Below are 21,426 nucleotides of genomic sequence, written 5' to 3'. Positions count from 1 at the left end.
TCTATCTGGGCTGCTCTCATCTGCAACCTAATGGCTTCCTGTGGTTTTTCTGCCTGTCGGGATAAAGCGGCAGTGTCTTCAGAGGGCGTGACCACCCTGGGTCTTTCAGCACCACGAGGACAAATGTGTCTTCCCAGATGTTTACTCTGACCCCTGTCAGGCATTAGGTCAAGACCTGTGTGGCTGTCCTTCCAGGGTTCCGGCCCCTTCACACCTCTCCGACCAAGATCTGGCCTCATCGGGAACCTCACACACCTGCTCTTGCAGGAGTCGGGGGGCCCTGGGGTAACTCCCCGGCCTCCCACACCCAGTGTGAGGCGGTGCCTTTTAGTTCTGTTTGTTTATTGTGCTTCCTCCCCCTCCGTTCCCGCTGACGTTCCCGCTTCTCATCAGCCTGAGGACTGGGCCATCATCACCCCTCCTTGCTCTCCGTCCAGAACGTGCGCCCTCCTCAGTATAGAGTGAAGGTCTTATCGTTGAGAATAGAATGATCCATATATCTGGAAGAGAGAGAGAGTGTCTCAGATTCAGCCAGGCCAGGCTAAAGGGAAGGGAGCATCCTTAAAAATGGTCCTCATTGCTGCCTCTGTGCAGAATGGGCGGGGGTGGGGGGTGGGGGATGAAGTAGGGCTACCGAGGAGGACTGAGTCTAGTGGATGCTGGTGGGCGTAGAAACATCCTCAGGAGCCCACAGGAATGCTGGAGACGTTGATTCTGTGCCTGTTCAGAAGTCTCTCACCCATCAAGCAAAGCAGACAGATCTCAAACTATACTGCGTGGAGACCACACTGCCCAGGGTCTGAGGCCCACGCTCCCTGATAAACCTCAGATCTCTTCTATTCTCTGATACCTACCCCCCTGTTTCTGAGACAGGGTCTCTCTATGCAGCTCTGGCTGTCTTGGAATTCTCTGTAGATCAGGCTGGGCTTGAACTCACAGATCACAGAGATCCACCTGCCTTTGCCTCCTGAGTGCTGGGATTAAAGTTGTGCATCACCACACCCAGCTTACTATCAGCTCTTTAAGTGGAGTTGAAACATACTATGGGTTTCAGTGAGGGCAGGGGGAGAGAACTTTCCCCAGTCTCCCACCCTGACCCTTCTCAGCCTAACCTGGTCATTGGGCTCTTAATGAGACAATGGCGTGGACCCTGCATCCATGGGATGGTTTCCTCTGGACGCACGCCTGGATTTTGGGGCCGCCAGAAGCTGAAGTTCTGAGCATCAGTCACTGGGACTCTGAAGACCTGATTGGGGACTGATTGGGTGGAAAGAAAGGCAGGTTATTGAATTTCTCCAGATTCACTTGTTCTTCTGTCTCAGGACATTGCTGTGACCGGTGGAAGAGGTCCTGGGAATGTGTTCACCAGACCCTACCTCACTTCCGGATTCCAGCATCTCATACACTTCATGGTCAGGTGGTTTAGTCTTGGTTCTTCCTGTTGCTAGGTAAGCCCATCTCTAAGATGTGCCAAGATGGTGGGAAAATAAGTAGTCAACACACTGGGATGTGTACAAGATGGAACTACTGATTCAAGTGGTGTTCGTTAGTTTGTTTTTATTTTTCAAAAAGGGATTTCTCTGTGTAACAGCCCTGGATGTCCTGGAACTCTCTCTGTAGACCAGGCTGGCCTCGAACTCACAGAGATCCACCTGCCTCTGCCTCCCGAGTGCTGGGATTAAAGGTGTGCGCCACCACCGCCCAAAGTGTCTTTTCTGAATCATTCTCTCCCATTTCATTTCCCTTGTCTGAAATAATGCTTTCCTTTGCTCATTCCCTGAAACTAACCGATGATACCACCCCACTTTGAGATACCACACACAGCTGTTACAAGTTCCTGCTGCTCAAGACACTTTATAAGGTGTGTGTGTGTGTGTGTGTGTGTGTGTGAAGGTGCACCTATACAGGTACATGTGTGTTCAGGTATATACATGGAGGCCAGAGGTTCCTAAGGAGCCATCCAGAAAAGTCCGTCACTAGGACTCAGGGCTCAGTGATTAGGCCAAGTTGGCAGGGCAGCCAACAGGCCCTAGAGATACCCCTGTCCCCTCCACAGCTCTGGAGTCGTGAGTGTGCATTTCCATGCCTGGCTTTTTACATAGGCGTTAGGGATCAAATGCAAGCCCTTATGCTTGCTATATAAACCCCTTACTAACTGAGCAATCTCCTTAGGGTGTGTGTGTGTGTGTGTGTGTGTGTGTGTGTGTGTGTGTGTGTGTGTGCACGAGTGTGCAGGTGTGCCCACTCCTTCCTGTGTATGTGCACGAGTGTGCCCACTCCTTCCTGTGTGTGTGCGTGCATGAGTGTGCAGGTGTGTCCACTCCTTCCTCTGTGTGTGTGTGCACGAGTGTGCAGGTGTGCCCACTCCTTCCTGTGTGTGTGGAGACCAGAGGCTGATGTTGGATGTCTTCCTCTGTTGCTCTCCACCTAATGTTTTTACATTTTATTTACTTACTTATCTTGGTTTTTGAAACAGGATCCCTACATGACCCTGGATGTTCTGGAACTCACTCTGTAGACCAGGCTGACCTCTAACTCACAGAGATCCTCCTGCCTCTGCCTCCCGAGTGCTGGGATTAGAGACATGCACTGCCATGCCCACCAATTTTCATATTTTTAAGGTTGAATTATGGCCTAATATTTTCTGGTTTGCTCTGTAGTCTTGGGAGTTTTTTAAGTCCTTAATTCATTGATGAAATGTACCATTTTTACTTCGTTCTTTTCCTATTAGTTAATAATACATTTGAGATGATTTTTTTGCTATTAGAAACAACTTAAGTGCCCCCCCCCTTTTTTTTTACCTTTGCCTGTTTTGATCTCTAAAGTTTTTTAGTTTAATTTCGGCCTAACCTGTGGTGCAGGCCTCTAATCTCAGCTACCTGGAAGGCTGAGGCCGGGGGACCACAAGTTCAAGCCTGAGCAATTTAGTGAAAGCCCATCTCAAAGTAAAAATATAAAGAAGGGCTGATGATATAGCCTAGTGGTAGAGTGAAATGCATTGAAAGACCGTGCCCAGAACAGGGTTGCGGGGACCTAATTTGAAATAGTTACAGAGTCACAGAGATATGAGAAATACTACTGGGAGATTCCCTGACCCTTAGTGGTGACATTTACAGGACCATAGTACCCTGCCACAACTGGGACATTAATACACAAAGACAATACAAGAGGATTCCAAGCTGTCTTGGATTGTAAGAGATCCCAAACATGCAGAGCTGCCGTTCTGTGGCCTCTGGTACAGTGACCTGTTCATTTCTGGACCCTTGTCACTGTAAGACTATTAATTACATAAATGGAATGCGGATTGTGACCTTTTAGGGGTTGTCCTTTTCTAATGAAGCAAAATCGGAATTTACTAGAAGAGGGAGGGACGCATGTAAGGGAAGGAGGGTAGAGTCCTGGGAATGGCTTTCTCTGTCTGTCTTTTTTACTTTGTGTATGCATGTGTGTCTGTTGAATGTTTACCACATGAGGGAGCCTTGGAGGCCGGAAGAGAGTGTCAGATCTCCTGGGGCTGGCATTACAGGCAGTTGTGAACTGTCATGTGGGTGCTAGGAACTGAACTCTGCTCCTGTGGAAGAGCAGCAAGTACTCTTAACCACTGAGCCATCTCTTCAGCCCCAGGAATGGCTTTCTTCAGAGAACACAGTTCCTGAAAGGTTCCTACATCAGACTTCGTGCACTGAGAGCCTGCCCTACTTGCTTTTCCAGAGTTAAAGGGCTACCATTTTCTAGTGCTTGGGAGAGGTTAACCGGCCAAAGGAACGTCCCCAAGGTCACCCAACTTGTTTGGTGTTTCAGCTCAGTTCAAATTACTGGTGCTGGCTCTACTCCTCAGCCGGTGCAGTGTGACAATAACTAAGTACTTTCATTGTCTCAGCTTTGTGTCATCGTCCTCACAATTCTGGGAAGACGTAAAATAGGACAGCATCCCCTCTTCTATAACCATATGACACCCTAGTCACTCTTTAGGGACTCAGGCTCATTTCGTGTTTTCCGCGCCAAGGTACTTACATGTTTTTAACAGCGTCTTCCGTACAGCTTCCTGGTACCTCTCGTGGCTATTCTGGTGTATGGAATAATTACCGTCTGTTGAGATAATCGGGGGAAACCTAGACACTCCATCCTTCTGGTCTGAAATGAGAGGGCTCATCTTGAGTACTTGGCAAATGGGGCTACTTTATTCTTTGATTTCCTGGTCTCCATGCCAACTAGGTGCAGAGCAGGGATCTTTCCTAGCTCCTGACATTCAATTCTCAGCATCCCAGGAGTCAAGTTATCAAGCCTGAGATAAGGGGGAGGGGGGAAGAACTCTGTGTTTACAAGAATCCTTCCTCATTTCTCTCTGATTCTCAGATTTTTTTTGTTTGTTTGTTTTTTTTTGTTTTTTCGAGACAGGGTTTCTCTGTGTAGCTTTGCGCCTGTCCTGGAACTCACTTGGTAGCCCAGGCTGGCCTCGAACTCACAGAGATCTGCCTGGCTCTGCCTCCCGAGTGCTGGGATTAAAGGCGTGCGCCACCACTGCCCGGCTTGATTCCCAGATTTTAAGTGGCTTCCTACAGGATTTGGGATTCTGGCCTGGTATTTAGGACTAGTGTAGGTGAAAAAAAATGGCTTCTTATCTGGGTGCAGACTCTCCCGAGACTGACATGTTTATAGAACTTCAAATGGTTTGAAAGGGGAAGTTATTGTTAAGTCCTGGAGGATAAGCAGTTCCTTGGCCCGAGCAGAATTAGGAAGGTACTTCAGGCTGCAGGATGGCAAGTGTTTCAGAAGTGTAGGAGAGTGAGGAAGCTTTCTGTTGATTGGAACCTGGAGTGCTAGGTGATATGGAGGAGGACGGGGGTTCAGGGGACCTGGGAAGGTTGTGTAGTGGGAGACGGTGTTCATCATGTTCGGGGATTAGCTCTTATAAAGCAGACATCTCACAGAAGACCAGCTCTACCTCCCCTGGCCTCTCAAGGCAAGGTGAGACAGGCTAGGCTTAACCACATCTGGATTTTACTTTTCTTCTGAGACAGCATCTCACTGTGTAGCCCTGGCTGGGCTGGAACTTGCTCTGTAGACCAGGCTGGCCTTGAACTCACACAGATCTGCCTGTATCTGCCTCTTAAGTGCTGGGATTTAAGGCACGGTCTCTATTTTGAGGTAAAGATGAGGTTGCAAGGAGCTTTTGCTAAAGATGGTCACCCACCGGGGGCAGTGGTATGGCATCTCTTCTCCCAGCGGCACACAGAACTGTGTCCTCGGAGCCAGCAGTGCCCACCGTGATGCCCAGGGTGGTAGTGTCTGCACCTCAGAACCCTGAAGAGGAGCGCGGGTTGTGACAACTTGAAGATGGGGAACAGCACGGCTTGGTCAAGGGGTAACAAGAAGGGTCCTGTCTAAGGTTGCTCCAAGATGTCCACCCGTGTTGTCACCCAAGCCGTAAAGAGGGGCTAGGCCCCTGGCCCCTTCTCCCCTAGCCAGGCTCCCAAGACCCAGCTCTTCATCTTCTGTGCTAAGCGTCTCTGTTCTGTTTCACAGAGCCGTGACTCTGACCCACTCCATCGGATTTTTACTTTTCTTTCTTATTAGTGTTTGTCAGGGACTAGATCGGTATTTACCATTCTCTCTGGAAACTGTTGAGGATCGCTGACTCATCTCAAGGGGGAGGGTGCTACTTCTGCTGTGGAGTTCTTTCCCAGCTCCTGATGGTTTCCCTCTTTCCTTCCTTGACCTCACTCATTCATCGTCTCTCTCTCCTCCCTTCTCCTTTCTGTCCTCCAAAGTTGATCTTGAACGTTCTAGAACTGACGATACCACCAGAGGGAGGCCCAATTTAAATGTCCCCTCTGTAAAGCTGAAGATGTAAGAGGGGTTGGCAGTCCTGAAAGCTTTGTAAGAGTGCCGTTCTGGGTCGGGCCGGCTGTGGTGGTGGTGGTGGTGGTAGTGGTGGTGGTGGTGGTGGTGGTGGTGGTGGTGCACGCCCTTAATCCCAGCACTGGGGGGGGGGGGGGGAGGCAGAGCCAGGTGTATCTCTGTGAGTTCAAGGCCAGCCTGGTCCACAGAGTGAGATCCAGGACAGGCACCAAAACAACTATATAGAGAAACCTTGTCTCAAAAAAAAAAAAAAAAAAAAAAAAAAAAAAGAGTGTTGTTCTGGGGATCCTGGCCTGAAGCAGGCACTGATCTGTACTTAATCGTAGGTTCCAGCAATGAGGGGTCATTTCCTGGAAATGGTATCATTTGAGCCTGGTTGTTCAGCTGTAGGCAAGGTAAAAGTAGCAATATGTCCGTGGACAAATAGCAGTGGCTTGAGGAGTAATAGCAGGCGTATTTCTAGTGGGTGTCGGGATCTGGGTTGAGAGTAAATTATGGTTCTAAATGCAGGTGACAGCAAGAGCGCCGTCTGGTCCTTAGGCGTCAGACTGTTCTTGAGATACAACCAGATGACGTTCTCCGTGATTTCGAAGAGTTCAGGCAGCAGGCTCTCGACTTCCCATATGGACGGCAGCTACGTCTGGAGTCTGCTCCACCGTCTCACCCACTTGGATGCCTGCCACTTGAGTCAAGTATACCTTGCTCCTCGGGTTGGTTTGATTTTGTCTTCCATTTTTCTTTTTGTCAAACTGGGAGATATGCTTGGTAACTTATAGCTTCCCACCATAAATGCCCAGGTTTGAAAAGGCGCCTGTGATGAAGGGTGGGTAAGAACCATGTCATGGTTACTGAGCAATGTTCTCTGTAAAGGACATGATGCATAAACTCCACTGTGATGGGGGAGCTGAATCAACATCTCCTTGGCAGGTGGTATAACAGTTCTTCACACAGCTAATTGATGCTGTCCTGAATGGTGCTTGGGAAATAGTAATGACTGTAAATAGCTTCTTTTAGAACTGGGCCATAAGTTGGGAGTCACCATAAAAACCACATTTAATGCTTTGACTGCACTTTGGAGACATCCTTGGTAATATGAGAGTATGTGGGTGGGCCTTGTACTCATCCTAATTAATGTTGCAGAGTTTTTGGTACTATAGGGCGTCCTGTGAGCCAGGGATGGTCCTAGAATCTAGTTATCCATACCTTGGCTCCATGCCTCTGCTGGAACCAAGGCTGGTTGGCTCCAATGTTTTCAGTTGAAGAATACAGACTCAGTGACTCCTTGAAGTCTGACGTATAGACGAAGGGTGGGTTCCAGATGTTTGGGTCATAATGATGACAGTATCCAGCACATTATTTGCAATAGTCTTGGCATGCTGGTTTACAAACAGTAATACCTCTTGACTAGAAATTCATACAAGATCAGAATGAGAGAAAATGCTATGGGATTGTACGTAAAAACCCAATGACTTAGGGGCTGGAGAGATGGTTCAGTGGTTAAGAGCACAGACTGTTCTTCCCGAGGACCCGGGTTCAATTCCCAGCACCTATATGGTGGCTCACGACTGTCTAACTCCAGTTCTAGGGATGCAGCACCCTCACACAGACATACATGAAGGCAAAATACCAGTGCACATAAAACAAACAAACAAATAAATAAAATACAATGACTCCTGAGCTGCCTGGCTGGCCCAGCAGTTATGTGCGTTAGCTTGCTGTACTAACCCTTGCTGTGCTGAACACATGAGAACCAGAGTTCATATCCTTACACTCACAAAAGGCTGGGTATAGCCCCATGCATGCCTGTAACTCCAGCCCTGAGGGGATAAAAATGGGGTCACTCATACTTGCTGGCTGCAATCCTCATCAAAAACTGGGAGCTCCAAATTCAACAAGAGACCCTGCCTCAAAGGAACAGGGTAGAGATAGAACATCCAGTGCCCTCCTCTGGCTTCCATGTGAACACAGGCATACTCATTCATACATACATGTATGCATACCATATACATCTAGACCACACATATGGTACACAAATTTTTTTTTTTTAATTTGAGAAACGAGGGGGCTGGAGAGATGGCTTAGCGGTTAAGAGTCACTGGCTGCTCTTCCAGAGGACCTGGGTTCAATTCCCAGCACCCTCAGGGCAGCTCACAACTGTCTGTAACTCCAGTTCCAGGGAATCTGACTCCCTCACACAGACATATGTACAGGCAATACACCAATGCACATAAAATAAAAATATAACTTTTAAAAAAGAAAAAAATGACCCCCATCTACAAGGTCATATCAAATGGAAGTATTAAATCCTTGAATTGACCTGGGCATATTAAGATGGTTTGCTGAAGTATGTTCAGAGGGCTGTTTTGTACTTACTGTCTCCCTGATGTGAGGTAATTGTCTGCGCTTTGGGAGGAAGCAGACATGAGCCCAGGGAACCAGATCCTCAGGGTATGTTTGCCATATGGGACCAGTTCCTTTGTATCTTTAGTGGCATGCCTGCTGATTCTGAGTGTAGGAAGGCAGATGGGACATGAGCAGTACACGGACTTAGTGCTTCAGACGACTTAGGTAAAGTGGATTTTCTAGAGATCAGGAGGGCTAATACGAATACACCCTGCACAGCTCTGCAAAGTAGAAGCCGTTATTTTACAAAAGGAGACAGAGGCACGGAGAAGTTTAGTCATTTGCCTGAGGTCACAAACTCACATGTGGCAGAAACATGAGTTTAACTTGAGTAGCTCCGGGGACCTGACTCTTCCTGACCATACACAACCGCTCCTTGAACTAGCTTCCTCGAGGCTTCCAGGAGAGATGGAGAACTTGGACGGAAGCTATCGGTCCCCTTCCAGATGTGCACAGCTGATTGGGGGTGGGAGTTTCAGCAAGTGTGTCCACTCACCTGGAACTGACTTGAGTTGGATAGGGGATATGACATCATGGCCTTGATCCAGAGGGAGAGCCTTTCTGAATGTAGGATGTAATTTCCTAAAGTCAGCATTGGAAGCCGAGAGGACTGGGACTGAGTTGGTCACTCTCCTAGTGAGTTGGGTCAGCCCCACCGGGGAAGAGCAGTGAGAAAAGGTTGAACCTCTGTAGGGAAAGTGGCCTAGAACAAAGTCACCAGCGTGGAAGTGGGCCCATTCTAGAGGCTTTAACACTGGTTGGGAAATACAGGAGCATCTCCCCATCTGGTTTCCTGGGGATGAAATTTAGTGGGGCCCATAGTAGTTGCAAGTATATCTAGGTTTGCAAGACACAGTTCCATACAGTCGTTCTATACATTACAAAAGCAGAGGGTCTCCGGCCAAGTGCATTGTTGGCTGAGCTGCGCCATACATGTTTGACAAGCCAGAGCTACAGTGCCCTCTGCTGGAGAGTACAGTTGGCACAGCTTGTCTCCCAGTTTATCTCGTCACCAAGATAGGAGAAAGACCAAGAAGCTTGGAAGATTAAGCAGAGGACATTGCAGGCAGGATTCGAAAAGTGTCTCCTTCCTTCCCTCTGCCCCTCTGTGTGTGTGTGTGTGTGTGTGTGTGTGTGTGTGTGTGTGTGTGTGTGTGTGCATGTGCGTGCGTGTGTGGGCTCAAGGGACCACCTTGGGTGTCAGTTCTTGCTTTACACCTCGTTAGAGATGAGGTCTCTCTTGTACATCTCTGCATATGCCCGGCTGACTGAACCACACGCTATCGCAGATTCTCCTGTCTCTGCCGTCGGGGTGATCGGAGTGTGCCCGGCCGCAGCAGACTTTTATGGGAATTGAAACTCAGGTCATTAGGTTTTCCTCACAGCGCTTTACCCACCGAGCCATTTGCCCAGTCCGTTTATATTCTACATGCAAACAATTAAGTTACACGTGTCCTAGAACTCACTGCATAGCCGGATTGCCCTTACAGTCTTTCCTGTCTCAGCCTCCCAAGCGCTGGGATTACAGGCATGAGTTATCATCACACATGGCTCACACTGTTTAATCTCTAGAACAAAGAGGCAGACGTTATCTCCATTTACAGGTGAGGGAACGGAAGCGTGGCAAATTTGTATAGCGTTAGCCCTTTCACACCACACCACTCTGGGTACCTGATGGAACCCGGGCTCTGCCACTAAAGATAGATGGAAGAAGGCGCCCTATCACCTTTCCTCTTTGGTTTGAATATCTTAAAAAAAAAAAAAAGATTTATTTTTGTTTTAGATGTATGTGTGTGCCTGAGGGTATGGACACTGTGCGGTGCCCCTGGACACCAGAGGGGGACATCTGGATCTCCTGGAACTGGAGTTATAGACATTGTGAGCTGCCATGTGGGCGCTGGGAACTGAACCCAGGCAGTCAGTTCTCTTAACCACTGAGCCACCTCTCCAAGCGCTGTATTTTTTTTTTTTTTTTAAATCAGGAGGAAAAGAAAGGAAGGATTCAGGGACTGGGGGAATATCTGACGGCATGCGTTGACTCATCTCTGTGAGTTTTCATTGTGACTGTAACAAGGGAACATTGAGGAACCTCTTCTGAGTTGAATGTTTAATACACTGACACCCACTAGGAAAGGAAAAAAAATCCAACCTTCAAAGAAAAAATTGTGATAAAAATGTACCACAGTAGTAAGAGTGTTAGGGAAGCGGAGTGACTATTTATAGGTTCGCTTACATCGCTGCTGGTGAAGGGCTGGCTGAGGGGCCAAGGCAGAATGTGACTGATCTGAGTTTGTAGAACAGACTGAAGAGCTAGTACAGGAGGTCAGGACAACAGTCAGGCTGCTTGGGTGGCAGTACATGTGTCCCTCTCTATGTGCAGGAAGTATGCGCTAGGTCCCTCAGTAAATGCCTGGAGCTGTGGCAGCACTGTATGTGCCCGCCATGCTTTTCCTGGAGGTACACCCCTGGAATAAAGCTTAACTTACAGAGTATGCGCAGGAAGAGCTTCATAACTGACAATAAAACAGTAACAATATTCATTTGCACACGTGTGCGCACACATACACACACACACACACACACACACACACACACACACACACACACACACGCACACACACATACTGCAAAAAGTCAAAAGTAATGGGGTGAGTCTGTTCTCTCCTTCCACTGTGTGGGTCCTAGCCATCAAACTCATATTGTGAGGCCTGGAGGCAAGCACCTTTACCATCCTTCTGGCTCCTGTTTGTTTATTCTTAATTTATAGATCGATCTGTCTGTCTATTCACCCTTTCATCTGAGGGAATTTTTAAAAAATGACATTTTTCTTCTTACCTCCAGGTATCACCCCAGGGCTAGAGATGCTGCTCTAGAGTGCATGTGAGAAGTCCCCAGGGGTATCCCCTAAACAACCCATTGTTAAGTATCATTCTAGAAAGTACTATCACTCATAAAAGGACAGCAGTGACTTGACACAGGACAAAACCACCGCACACCTTTAGTGGCCAAAGCTAACACCACTAGTAATGTGATAAAGTAACATCACGAGCCCCTGATTGGATGTTCTGATGTCACTTCTCAGCCTTCACCCTAATGCTTAGACCAGATCTAATGATGAAAAACATCAGACAAACCCAGGTGTAGGAACATTCTACAAAATGTCCTGCCTGTACTCTACAGAAACATCAGTGCCGCAAAACAAAGGCAGTGGAACCATTTCACGTAGAAGGAGACCAAAGAGACGTGCTCGCTAGATGCAGAACTCAAGCCTTGATTAGACTCCTGGAGGAAACTTTTTGCTGTAAAGGACATAATGTGACAACTGGAAAACAGGAATATTGGACTATAAATAGACGATAGGGAATGCTACAATTTGCTAAATATCTCTGCTGTGCATAGCTGTTCTTAAGAAATGCAAGGGCTGGAGGGATGGCTCAGCGGTTAAGAGCACCTGCTGCTCTTCCAGAGGTCTTGAGTTCAATTCCCAGCAACCACAGGGTGGCTCACAACCATCTGTAATGAGATCTGGTGCCCTCTTCTGGCCTGGAGGCATATATTCAGACAGAATACTGTATACATAATAAATAAATCTTAAAAAAAAAAAAAAGAAATGCAAATAGGCAGGGTGTCGTGGTCCACACCTTTAATCCTAGGGCTTCTGGGGGAAAGGCAGGAGGATCTCTGGGAGTTTGAGGCCAGCCTGGTTTATATAGCCAGTTCTAAAACAGCTGGGAATACATATTAAGACCTTGCCTCAAAAAGGAAGAGAGAGAGAGAGAGAGAGAGAGAGAGAGAGAGAGAGAGAGAGAGAGAGAGAAACAAAGAAAGACAACAAACAGAAATGTCTAGGGTAAAGAGTATGAGAAACTTTTTTGTTGCTTTTGTTTTTCTAAGACAGGGTTTCTCTGTGTTATCTCTGGCTGTCCTGGAACTCGCTCTGTAGACCAGGCTGGCCTCAACTCACAGAGACCTGCCTGCCCTCTGCCTCCCGAGTGCTGGGATTAAAAGCATGCACCACCACCCAGCAGGGAGGTGTTTTTGACCTCAGATTCTGTAGGGGAGGATTCATCTAGATCTGAGCTATGTGAACACTCCAACTCACTCAGACTGTAATGGCCGCCGAGGAAGGCAGAGTGTGAAAGAGGCCAACGGACAGGAATGGGAACTCTGTGAACACTTTGATGCCCTCAAACTGTAGAGGGGTAGGAGGTTCCTCCTGGGGAGCTGAGTGTGGGGGCATGGATCTTGGATCGTAATCACTGAGGACCGGCGCACGGTACAGGGCTGAAAAGATGATGGTTGAATAAGAGGCAAGAGGATCAATGTGGGATTCTTAATTTTCCTTCTCCTGCTTCATCCCAGTGTGCTAATAGTTCAGCAGATAACCAGGTGCCAGGAAAACCACCACATCATTCTCCCATGAGACCTCAGGGATGGGATGGTGCTTCCAGTGAAGCGTCGTCTTCCAGCCAGCACTTACCAACGGTCTAAATTCAATCCTGGGGACCCACATGGTGGAGGAGGAGAATGGACTCCCACACAAACTGTCCTCTGACCTCCACACCTTCTCTCCTTGACTGACAGCTTCTCCTGGAGCATTTGAGTGAGCTTTTTTGATTATGTTTATATTTATTATTGTTATATTTCTTTTTTTGTTGCCTGAGCTATTTCATGGCCCCCAGAAAAAGTTTTAAATAACCATTATAGCATATTGCTATAAATGTTGATTCCTGTTAGCTATTATTAATCTCGTGCTGTGCGAACTTATAAAGTATTTATAACAGGTGAAGCTTATGTATGCATGGAAAAAGCATCATATGTAGGGTTTGCCCTGGAGATCTTGACTCCATCTCCTAGATGAGTAGAAACTACAGCAATAACCAAGTCAAGGTTCTCTGCTGCCTTCTGATTGCCTTCCATCCCAAAGGTGTACTTACTCCTGTGGTGATATTGTGTTCCCCAAAATATTGTGCACCCTAATAAACTTATCTGGGGTCAGAGAACAGAACAGCCACTAGATATAGAGGCCAGAAAATGTTGGCACACACACCTTTAATCCTATCACTTGGGAGGCAGAGATCCATCTGGATCTCTGTGAGTTTAAAGCCACACTGGAAGTAGCCAGGCATGGTGATTCATGCCTTTAATCCCAGGAAGTGATGGCAGGAAGCAGAAAGGTATATAAGGCGTGAGGACCAGGAACTAGAGCTGGTTAAGCTTTTAGGCTTCTGAGCAACAGTTCAGCTGAGATTCATTCTAGATAAGGACTGAGAGGCTTCTAGTCTGAGGAAACAGGATCAGCTGAGGAATTGGCGAGGTGAGGTAGCTGTGGCTTGTTCTGCTTCTCTGATCTTCCAGCATTCACCCCAATACCCAGCCCCAGGTTTGTTTTTATTAATAAGACTCTTTAAGATTCATGCTACATGCTCCCTCTTGGTGTGGTGACTCTCTTCTAAGTTGTGATAATTAACTTTCTACCACTGCCATCAAATGCTCGAGATAATCAACTTATAAAGAGAAAAGATTTTATTTTGGCTCTTGGGTTTGGATGTACTGGTCCATGATTACTTGACTGTGGATCCCCTTGGTGAGGTAATACATTATGGCAGGGGTACAGAGTGGAGCAAAACCACTTACCTCATTGCTAAGGAGCAAAAGAGGAAGAGACAGGGATCCCATAATCCCTTTGAGCACTCCCAATGACCTAAAGACTTCTATTAGTCACCCCAAAGGTTCAGTCATCTCTCCATAGTACCACCCAGAAAACTAAGCCTTTAAGCACATGGAGCTCAGAGGGACATTTAAGACCCAAGCAGCAGTGTGATAGAAAAGATAAATGTGACCATTATTTCTGAGATCATAAAAACTCATTTGTGTTCTCTCGACTGTAAGTCTATCATCCATCTGTCTGTCCATCCATCCATCCATCTATCCATCATCCATCATCTATCTTTCTTTTCTTTCTTTCTTCCTTTCTTTCTTCCTTTCTTTCTTTCTTTCTTTCTTTCTTTCTTTCTTTCTTTCTTTCTTTCTTTCTATCTACTAATCATCTGTCTATCATCCATCTATCTGTCCATCCATCCATCCATCCATCCATCCATCCAATTCTCTCTCTCTCTCTCTCTCTCTCTCTCTCTCTCTCTCTTTCTCTCTCTCTCTCTCTCATATCAAGGGAAAGTTGGCTGCCATAGAAACACTCAGGCAAGCTGGCTGGTGGTGGTGCACGCCTTTAATCCCAGCACTAGGGAGGCGGAGGCAGAGGCAGGTGGATCTCTATGAGTTTGAGGCCAGCCTGGTCTACAGAGTGAGTTCCAGGACAGGCTCCAAAGCTACACAGAGAAACTCTGTCTCGAAAAAACAAAAAACAAACAACAACAAAAAAGCCGGGCGGTGGTGGCGCACGCCTTTAATCCCAGCACTCGGGAGGCAGAGCCAGGCGGATCTCTGTGAGTTCGAGGCCAGCCTGGGCTACCAAGTGAGTTCCAGGAAAGGCGCAAAGCTACACAGAGAAACCCTGTCTCGAAAAACCAAAAAAAAAAAAAAAAAAAAAAGAAAGAAAGAAAGAAAAGAAAAAGAAACACTCAGGCAGCCTATGGTGTGGCCCATATGGAGAGAAACTGAATTGTCTTGTTAATTGCTAGAGAGGCTTTGGCCTCCAGACATCTTAGCAATAGCTCCTTCTGTCCAGCCCCAACTCTGGCCACATAAGATTGCTGTTCCTAATATCCTGCCTGCAGCCATTAAGAAAGACCCTGTTGCAGAGCCTTTCAGCTAAGCTGCCTCTGAAACTGGGGAAATTGTGTTTATAGGTTTAAGTCTGTATGTTTTAGGTAAGTTGCTACACAGTAATAGATAGTAAACAGTGGCAGTTGGGAGATGATATTGAAGAAGCCAGACAATGAGTAAGTAATAATAAAAATATGTAGGAAGATTTAATAAGTTAGATGATCAACTCGGGAGGTTCCATAGCTTACGAATGAGAACTTGAAAAAGGAAGGAGTGAGGGAACAATAAAAAGGAAACACAGTTCCTCAGGAAAGAATGGCATGGATTTTTAGGATGGAAGAGCCATGACTGTCTGTCACAATGCATGCAAAAGGGCTGCACTACATTCCATTACAGTATTTCAGAACACCAGGGAATAGACATCAAGACGTTTCAGAAAGAAAGGCATCTAGCTAGAGGAGTAAAGCTACCCCTTCAAAATTTCCCACCTAGAATTCTACATCTGGAGAAACTGTATGAGGCTTGAAGAAAGTCATTCTATGTTCACAAATATAACTCTTACGCATAAAGCAAATGGTTACTTATTAAACACTAGTTAGTTACTCTTGCGGAGGACCTGGGTTCAGTTCCTAGCATCTTCATGGTACCTAACAACTGTCTCTAATTCCAGTTCTAGAGGATCCAAAGCCTTCTTCTGGCTTCTGGCACACAAATCTATAAATAGGCAAAATGCTCATACCCATAAAATAAAAACTAAAAACAATTACTAAGTAGAAATCATCTGTCTGTATTTTTGTTTGTTTGTTTGAGACAGGGTCAGTCTGTTGGCCAAGCTTCACTTTGTAGCCCAGGCTGGACTTGAATTTGTGGCATCCAGCCAAGTCTCCTAAATTCTGGGATTACAGGTATGAGCCACACCTGGTTTCATATGTCCATGCATCTGTGTGTATGTGGTATATGAATATGTATACGTGTGTGTGTGTGTGTGTGTGTGTGTGTGTGTGTGTGTGTGTGTGTGTGTGTGTGTGTGAAGGCCAGAGGTCAACTTCAGGTATCTTCTTCTATTGCTCTCTGTCTTAATTTTTATAATTTAATTTTTATGTGTATGCATGTTGTACCTGCATGTATGTCTGTGCACCTTTTGTGTGTCTGGCACCTGCAGAGACCAGGAAAGAGTGTTGGATCTGCTGGACTGGAGTTACAGATGGTTGTGAGCTGCCATGTGGGTGCTGGGAATTGAACCAGGTCCTCTGCAGAGCATCTCTGAGCCATCTCTCCATATCCTCCCCCCCCCCTCAGTTTTTTTGAGACATAGTCTCTCAATGAACTTGTACCTCACCATTCCAGTTTGGGCTGGCTAGTGAGCCCTGCAGATCTGCTTGTCTCCATATCCCCCAGTGCTGGGTTTACAGCTGTGTTTTGCCTCAGTGTGTTATGTGGATGCTGAGGATTCAAATTCAGGTCCTTATGTTTTCACAGCAAACACTTTATCATGGTCAGCTATCTCCTCAGCCTAGTCTGTATCTTAAGGGGGTACCTGGAATGTATAAAATTGGAGCTCATGGAAGTAAGTAGTGGGCAGGAGTAATATATTTGAAGTCCAGTCTTTAGCCTTAAATTCTATTTAGGTCACCAATTTGGCCAAAGCTCTGGCTTCTGATACTACAACACCAGAATGGGTAAATAGGAGCATCTCATAGAGGACTGTCCTCATCAGGGTCACTATTGCTGATGAAACACCATGACCAAAGCAAGTTGGGGAGTAAAGGGCTTATTTGGCTTACACTTTAATATCATAGTCCATCATTGAAGGAAGTCAGGACGGGAACTCAAACAAGGGCAGGGACCTGGGGGCAGGAGCTGATGCAGAGGCCATGAAGGGTGCTGCTTACTGGCTTGCTCCCCATGACTTGCTCAGCCTGCTCTCTTATAGAACCCAGGACCACCTGCCCAGGGATGGCACCACTGACAGTGGGCTGGGCCCTCCCCCATCAATTATTAATTAAGAAAATGTCCCACAGCCAGATCTTATGGAGGCATTTTCTCAGTTGAGGTTCCCTCCTTCCAGATGACTCTAGCCTGTGTCAAGTTAACATATTTTGTTGTTCTATGGCCCTAGCTTTCTCTTTTCATCATATTTGCCATTGTAACTGAGGACCAGCTTCCAATATTGCTGTTGCCAAATCTTTCCAGTCTTGTGGGGTAATTCTGTTCTGAGTTGCCCATGAATTTAATATCTGCTCCACATAGGGTGAATGAATACCATAAAAAAATGACTGCTTCCTTAAATCTCCTCAAAGCTAATATTTCTATAGGATTCCATTTAACTTCTTCATAACCTTGGGGGTGCCTATTGTCTGCTGGTCATTCTTATCTAGTAACTAGATAAACTAAGGTTGGTTTTTCTAACAACTTTGGGCCACCCCTCTTCAGTTTTATCATGCAGTGACGCAGTAGGTTCTTGTCTAAATTCCTCTGTGTCTGAGTATTTTTCTTATTATCATTTATATGTCTTTCTAAGGCTTGTATCTTGTTAATCCACTTTTCATGTTTGACACAAAAAAACCACTATGGCTATTAAAGATAAAATATGAATTACCAGACTAGTATTAATTATAATTGGTATTCTGTCGATCTCAGCTAAGTTGTTTATCTTTTCATTTTCTGCTTCTATTTTTTTTTTTTTTTTGGCTTTTCGAGACAGGGTTTCTCTGTGTAGCTTTGCGCCTTTCCTGGAACTTGCTTTGGAGACCAGGCTGGCCTGAACTCACAGAGATCCGCCTGGCTCTGCCTCCCTGAGTGCTGGGATTAAAGGCGTGCGCCACCACCGCCCGGCTTCTGCTTCTATTTTTAAGCCATCTTAAAAGTAGCACTATACAGGGTCCTAATTATGATATTTCTCATCCTTAACATGGGAAAGATTTTTCCTTTTAATATTACTTGGCTCTCTCCTTGAGGACTTCCCAGGTGTCTTACCAAATCGGATGGTTTCTCAGTTTGTCCACAGCTGGCATGATTTCTCTGTCTGTGCCACGAGATGGAGCGCCAAATGTATTTAACAAAATCTCAATCATTTGATTTTACCAATAAAGTCTCAGGAGCCAGATGCTGGGGTGAAAGCCTGCTAGTTCAGAGGCAGAGAAAGCACTCAGCTGACCTTCCTCCTCCTCTAATGTCCCAGAAGCCTTCTCCTTCTACCTCTTCAATCACCCTCCTCAAACTGAATGGCCCTCCCTTCTCCTTCCTGTGCGTCTCTCTGTCCGTCCTCCTGACTCCCTCTCACTCTCTATGGCTTTTTCTTCATAATCCTGTGCTCACTTCCTGCCAATGGGTTGCTTGCTCCACCTCTTGACCTATGGTTGATTTTATTTAATCCTGTTTACAATATACAAGCAGAAAGCTCTTGGATTAAAGGTGTGTGCTAGGGCTGAGCCACACCACAACTAGAAACAGGTTTTTCCAGTAAATAACACAATCTTGGGGTTCACAGTGTGATCAAGGATCCTGCAGCATCTCTATGAGGCATGGCAGGCATTGTAAATATAATGCAGATCAAATATACACTCAAATTCTCCAGCAGTTCCCTATAAAATAGTTCTCAATGTTGGTAGCATCCTCAATTAGCTGGCCTTGACCTTGTTTTCAAGGTCTGCTTCCTAGTGCCTACTTTACTCTTCATTGTGTCCAGGTCCTTGGAATTTACTTAATATGGATCTCAGTCTCCATTCCTTTTTCAGTGCTAATTCCCTTCTTGTTTACCTGATCTACTTCAATCAGCCTTTCACACTTGGTTCTGGAGACATTTCCTGTGGGAATATCTTAAGTCTCCCTCTTGTTTTCCAAACCTTATAGTATCAGGTATTTACTCCTTTGAGGTTAACAGCCCATATTTAATTTAATCATATACTATATTACAAATTTTGTATGACTACTTATCTTCCTCATTAGAGAGTCACCTACTCTATAGTTGTGATGGCTATTCTTGGTTGTCAACTTGATTATATCTGGAATGAACTCCAATCCAGAAATGGAGGGCACACTTGTGATCTGGATCTTGAAGCTGGAAGACACAGGCCTTTAACCCAGATCTTGAGGTGGGAAGATACAGGCCTTTAATCCAGATCTTGGGGTGGGAAGACTCAGGTCTTTAATCCAGATCTTGAGATGGGAAGACACACCTTTAATCCAGGTCTTGGGGGACACACCTTTAATCCAGATCTTGAGATGGGAAGACACACCTTTAATCCAGGTCTTGGGGTGGGAAGACACACCTTTAATCCAGATCTTGAGATGGGAACACATACCTTTAATCTGGGCCACACCTTCTGCTGGAAGCCTGTGTAAGCACATCCATTCCTTCACTGGCATTGGAGTCTACTTCAGGATTCCAGCATACACAGAAGGGCAGCTGGGACACCCAGCCTCTTGGGACTGAGCTGCTACTTGGATTTCCATTCACAGCTAGTCATTGTTGGATTGGTTGTTGCAGCCTGCTAGTCATTCCAATAAATTCCCTTTATATATGTATACACAGAGAGATTCATTCTGTAAGTTCTGTGACTCTAGAGAACACCGACTAATACAGTAGTAGAGGTCTTCTGTCCATCTTTGTACCCTTAGTCACCAACATAAAGCACAGACACACGATTAGTTGGTGCTTAATTAATGCTGGCTAATGAATTAGGTTATTTGGTTGAAGAAACTATTATCTTTTTTGTTTGTTTGTTTGTTTATTTTCAAGACAGGGTATCTCTGTGTAGTTTTGGTGCCTGTCCTGGATCTCGCTCTGTAGACCAGACTGGCCTCGAACTCACAGAGATCTGCCTGACTCTGCCTCCCGAGTGCTGGGATTAAAGGTGTGCGCCACCACTGCCGCTTGGTTGAAACTATGTATCTTAAGAAGAAGATGAAATAACAAAGTGAAGCTGAATGGCTACTGTCCCCGCTGTGTTGTGTATATTTAACTATGGCAATAGTTGATAATGAAAGATACATCTCTAAGCCTGCGAGGAAAGGGAATGACTAGGAAGTGTCTAGGAAAGGCAGGGCCCTCGGTCCCACTGCATTAAATTCTCCTTACTTGTTTCTTTGGTTGCGTTTCTCTTTTTAGACCGAAGAGACTGTTGGTATCCTAATAGATACAAGTTGAAGAAAGCCATCTCAGTGCCCCCTTCTCTTCAGAATGTCTACTCAGGAGCACTGGGTTCTAGTAACCATGGTAATGTCCTGAAGAATTACCATGACTGACACTTCCTTTGTCCAGTGAGGCACAGGATTTATAGGTCATCATGGAGTTGGCATTGAGTGGGCTAAATAATTTCAAGAAACTTGAGAAATCAAGTATCATTACCTTTTCAAAAGGGTATTTGTGTGGTGGTGGTGGCTCATGCTTTTAATCCCAGCACTCAGTAGGCAGAAGCAGATGGATCTCTGTGAGTTCGAGGCCAACCTGGTGTACAGATCAAGTTCCAGGACAGTCAGAACTGTTACACAGAGAAACCTCGTCCTGAAAAACAACAATGACAACCAAAACAGTACTTTTTTATTCTTTGAAAATGTCATACATTTGTACAATGGACTTTGATCATAAACATCCTCTGCTGCTTCCCTTCAATGCCCCCAACGGCCTCCATCTTGTCTCCTTCACATCTAACTTCACTATGTAGCCCTGGCTGTCCTGGGACTCACTCTGTAGACCAGGCTGGCCTCAAACTCACAGAGATCTGCCTGTTTTGGCCTCCCGAGTGCTAGGATTAAAGGTGAGTGCCAAGATGCCTTGCCTGCTTATCAAGTTACTTTAAATTCCTAATCTGAAATTCCAAAATTCCACCATGAGTACCTGGTTCAGATGCTTCCAGATTTTGCTTTTCTTGTTGTTTTTCAAGCTTGAACAGAACATAGTATGTGAGGCTCAGGTTTTACCTTTGGAGGGCTAGGCTTCAGAGATTTCACGGTTTGCTGTCAGATTCGGGCGCTGGGGGCCAGCACCTCTCCGGAGGTCCTTGCCTTTGGTCTCCCCTGCTGTCTCCGGTTTTCCTCACTTTCTTCAGGTTTATCGTACTGCAAAAAGAGCTGTGTGTACGAGCAACAAGACGGTCTTGATCCTCCTTCCACAGGGTCTGAGTCTTGCAATTCTTTCAGTTGCAATCCTGTTAATATACTGGAATTTTATGATATGTCCATAAGATTGGAGGGCATGGGAGAAGCAGTGTGTAATTTTATTATTAGGTTGCTGCCCAGTCTTGTGTATGTAGTATGTGTGTGCACCTGCATGTGAAGGCCAGAGGTTGACATTACTCTCTTTCTCTATTGTTCTCCTATCTATATCTATCTATCTATCTATCTATCTATCTATCTATCTATCTATCTCTCCATCCATCTATTTATTTTTGTGGGTTTTTTTTTTTTTTTTTTGAGACAGGGTTTCTCTGTGTA

The 21,426-nt window shown here is 45.8% G+C and overlaps 2 protein-coding genes across 4 annotated transcripts in view; one reads left to right on the top strand and one right to left on the bottom strand.

Annotated features, from left to right (window-relative positions):
• Nucleotides 1-14,275, top strand: part of Adcy6 (adenylate cyclase 6) — a 34,874-nt gene extending 20,599 nt beyond the window's left edge. The window contains exons 21-23 of one of the 3 annotated variants that reach the window (XR_008220687.1): nt 1,323-1,448; nt 6,373-6,572; nt 12,628-14,275. Coding sequence is in view for 2 of the 3 variants with exons in the window: in XM_052748839.1 (XP_052604799.1) it covers nt 1,323-1,448 (126 nt within the window). In the remaining variant the exon portion in view is untranslated. Of the gene's footprint in view, nt 1-1,322; nt 1,449-6,372; nt 7,573-12,627 lie in introns of those variants that run through there. The other 2 variants (XM_052748839.1, XM_052748842.1) reach the window with 2 other exon arrangements.
• Tex49 (testis expressed 49) lies at nt 556-21,277 on the bottom strand. The gene is made up of 3 exons (XM_052748848.1): nt 20,072-21,277; nt 4,015-4,134; nt 556-1,257 (listed from the first exon to the last, which is right to left on the bottom strand). The coding sequence occupies exons 1-3, from the start codon at nt 20,148-20,150 to the stop codon at nt 1,103-1,105; spliced, it is 354 nt and encodes a 117-aa protein (XP_052604808.1). The 5' UTR covers nt 20,151-21,277; the 3' UTR covers nt 556-1,102.
• Nucleotides 21,278-21,426: the final 149 nt, after the last annotated feature.

The sequence above is a fragment of the Peromyscus californicus genome, unplaced genomic scaffold (genome assembly GCF_007827085.1).
Source record: "Peromyscus californicus insignis strain IS unplaced genomic scaffold, ASM782708v3 Scaffold_20__1_contigs__length_68692818, whole genome shotgun sequence".
NCBI lineage: Eukaryota > Metazoa > Chordata > Mammalia > Rodentia > Cricetidae > Peromyscus > Peromyscus californicus.
The sequence above is the reverse complement of the archived record's forward strand: the minus strand, read 5'-3'. Positions and strand labels throughout refer to the sequence as shown.

Bases quoted from the DNA above. Each gene is read 5' to 3' on its own strand.
- Tex49 (XM_052748848.1), bottom strand. From the start codon at position 20,150: ATGGCTTTCTTCAACTTGTATCTATTAGGATACCAACAGTCTCTTCGG. The intron at 4,135-20,071 runs GTAAGGAGAATT...CTCTCATTTCAG, and splicing joins AAACGCAACCAAAGAAACAA to ACCAGAAGGATGGAGTGTCT. The intron at 1,258-4,014 runs GTAAGTACCTTG...CCACCCAATCAG, and splicing joins GAAGACGCTGTTAAAAACAT to TCCCCAATCAGGTCTTCAGA.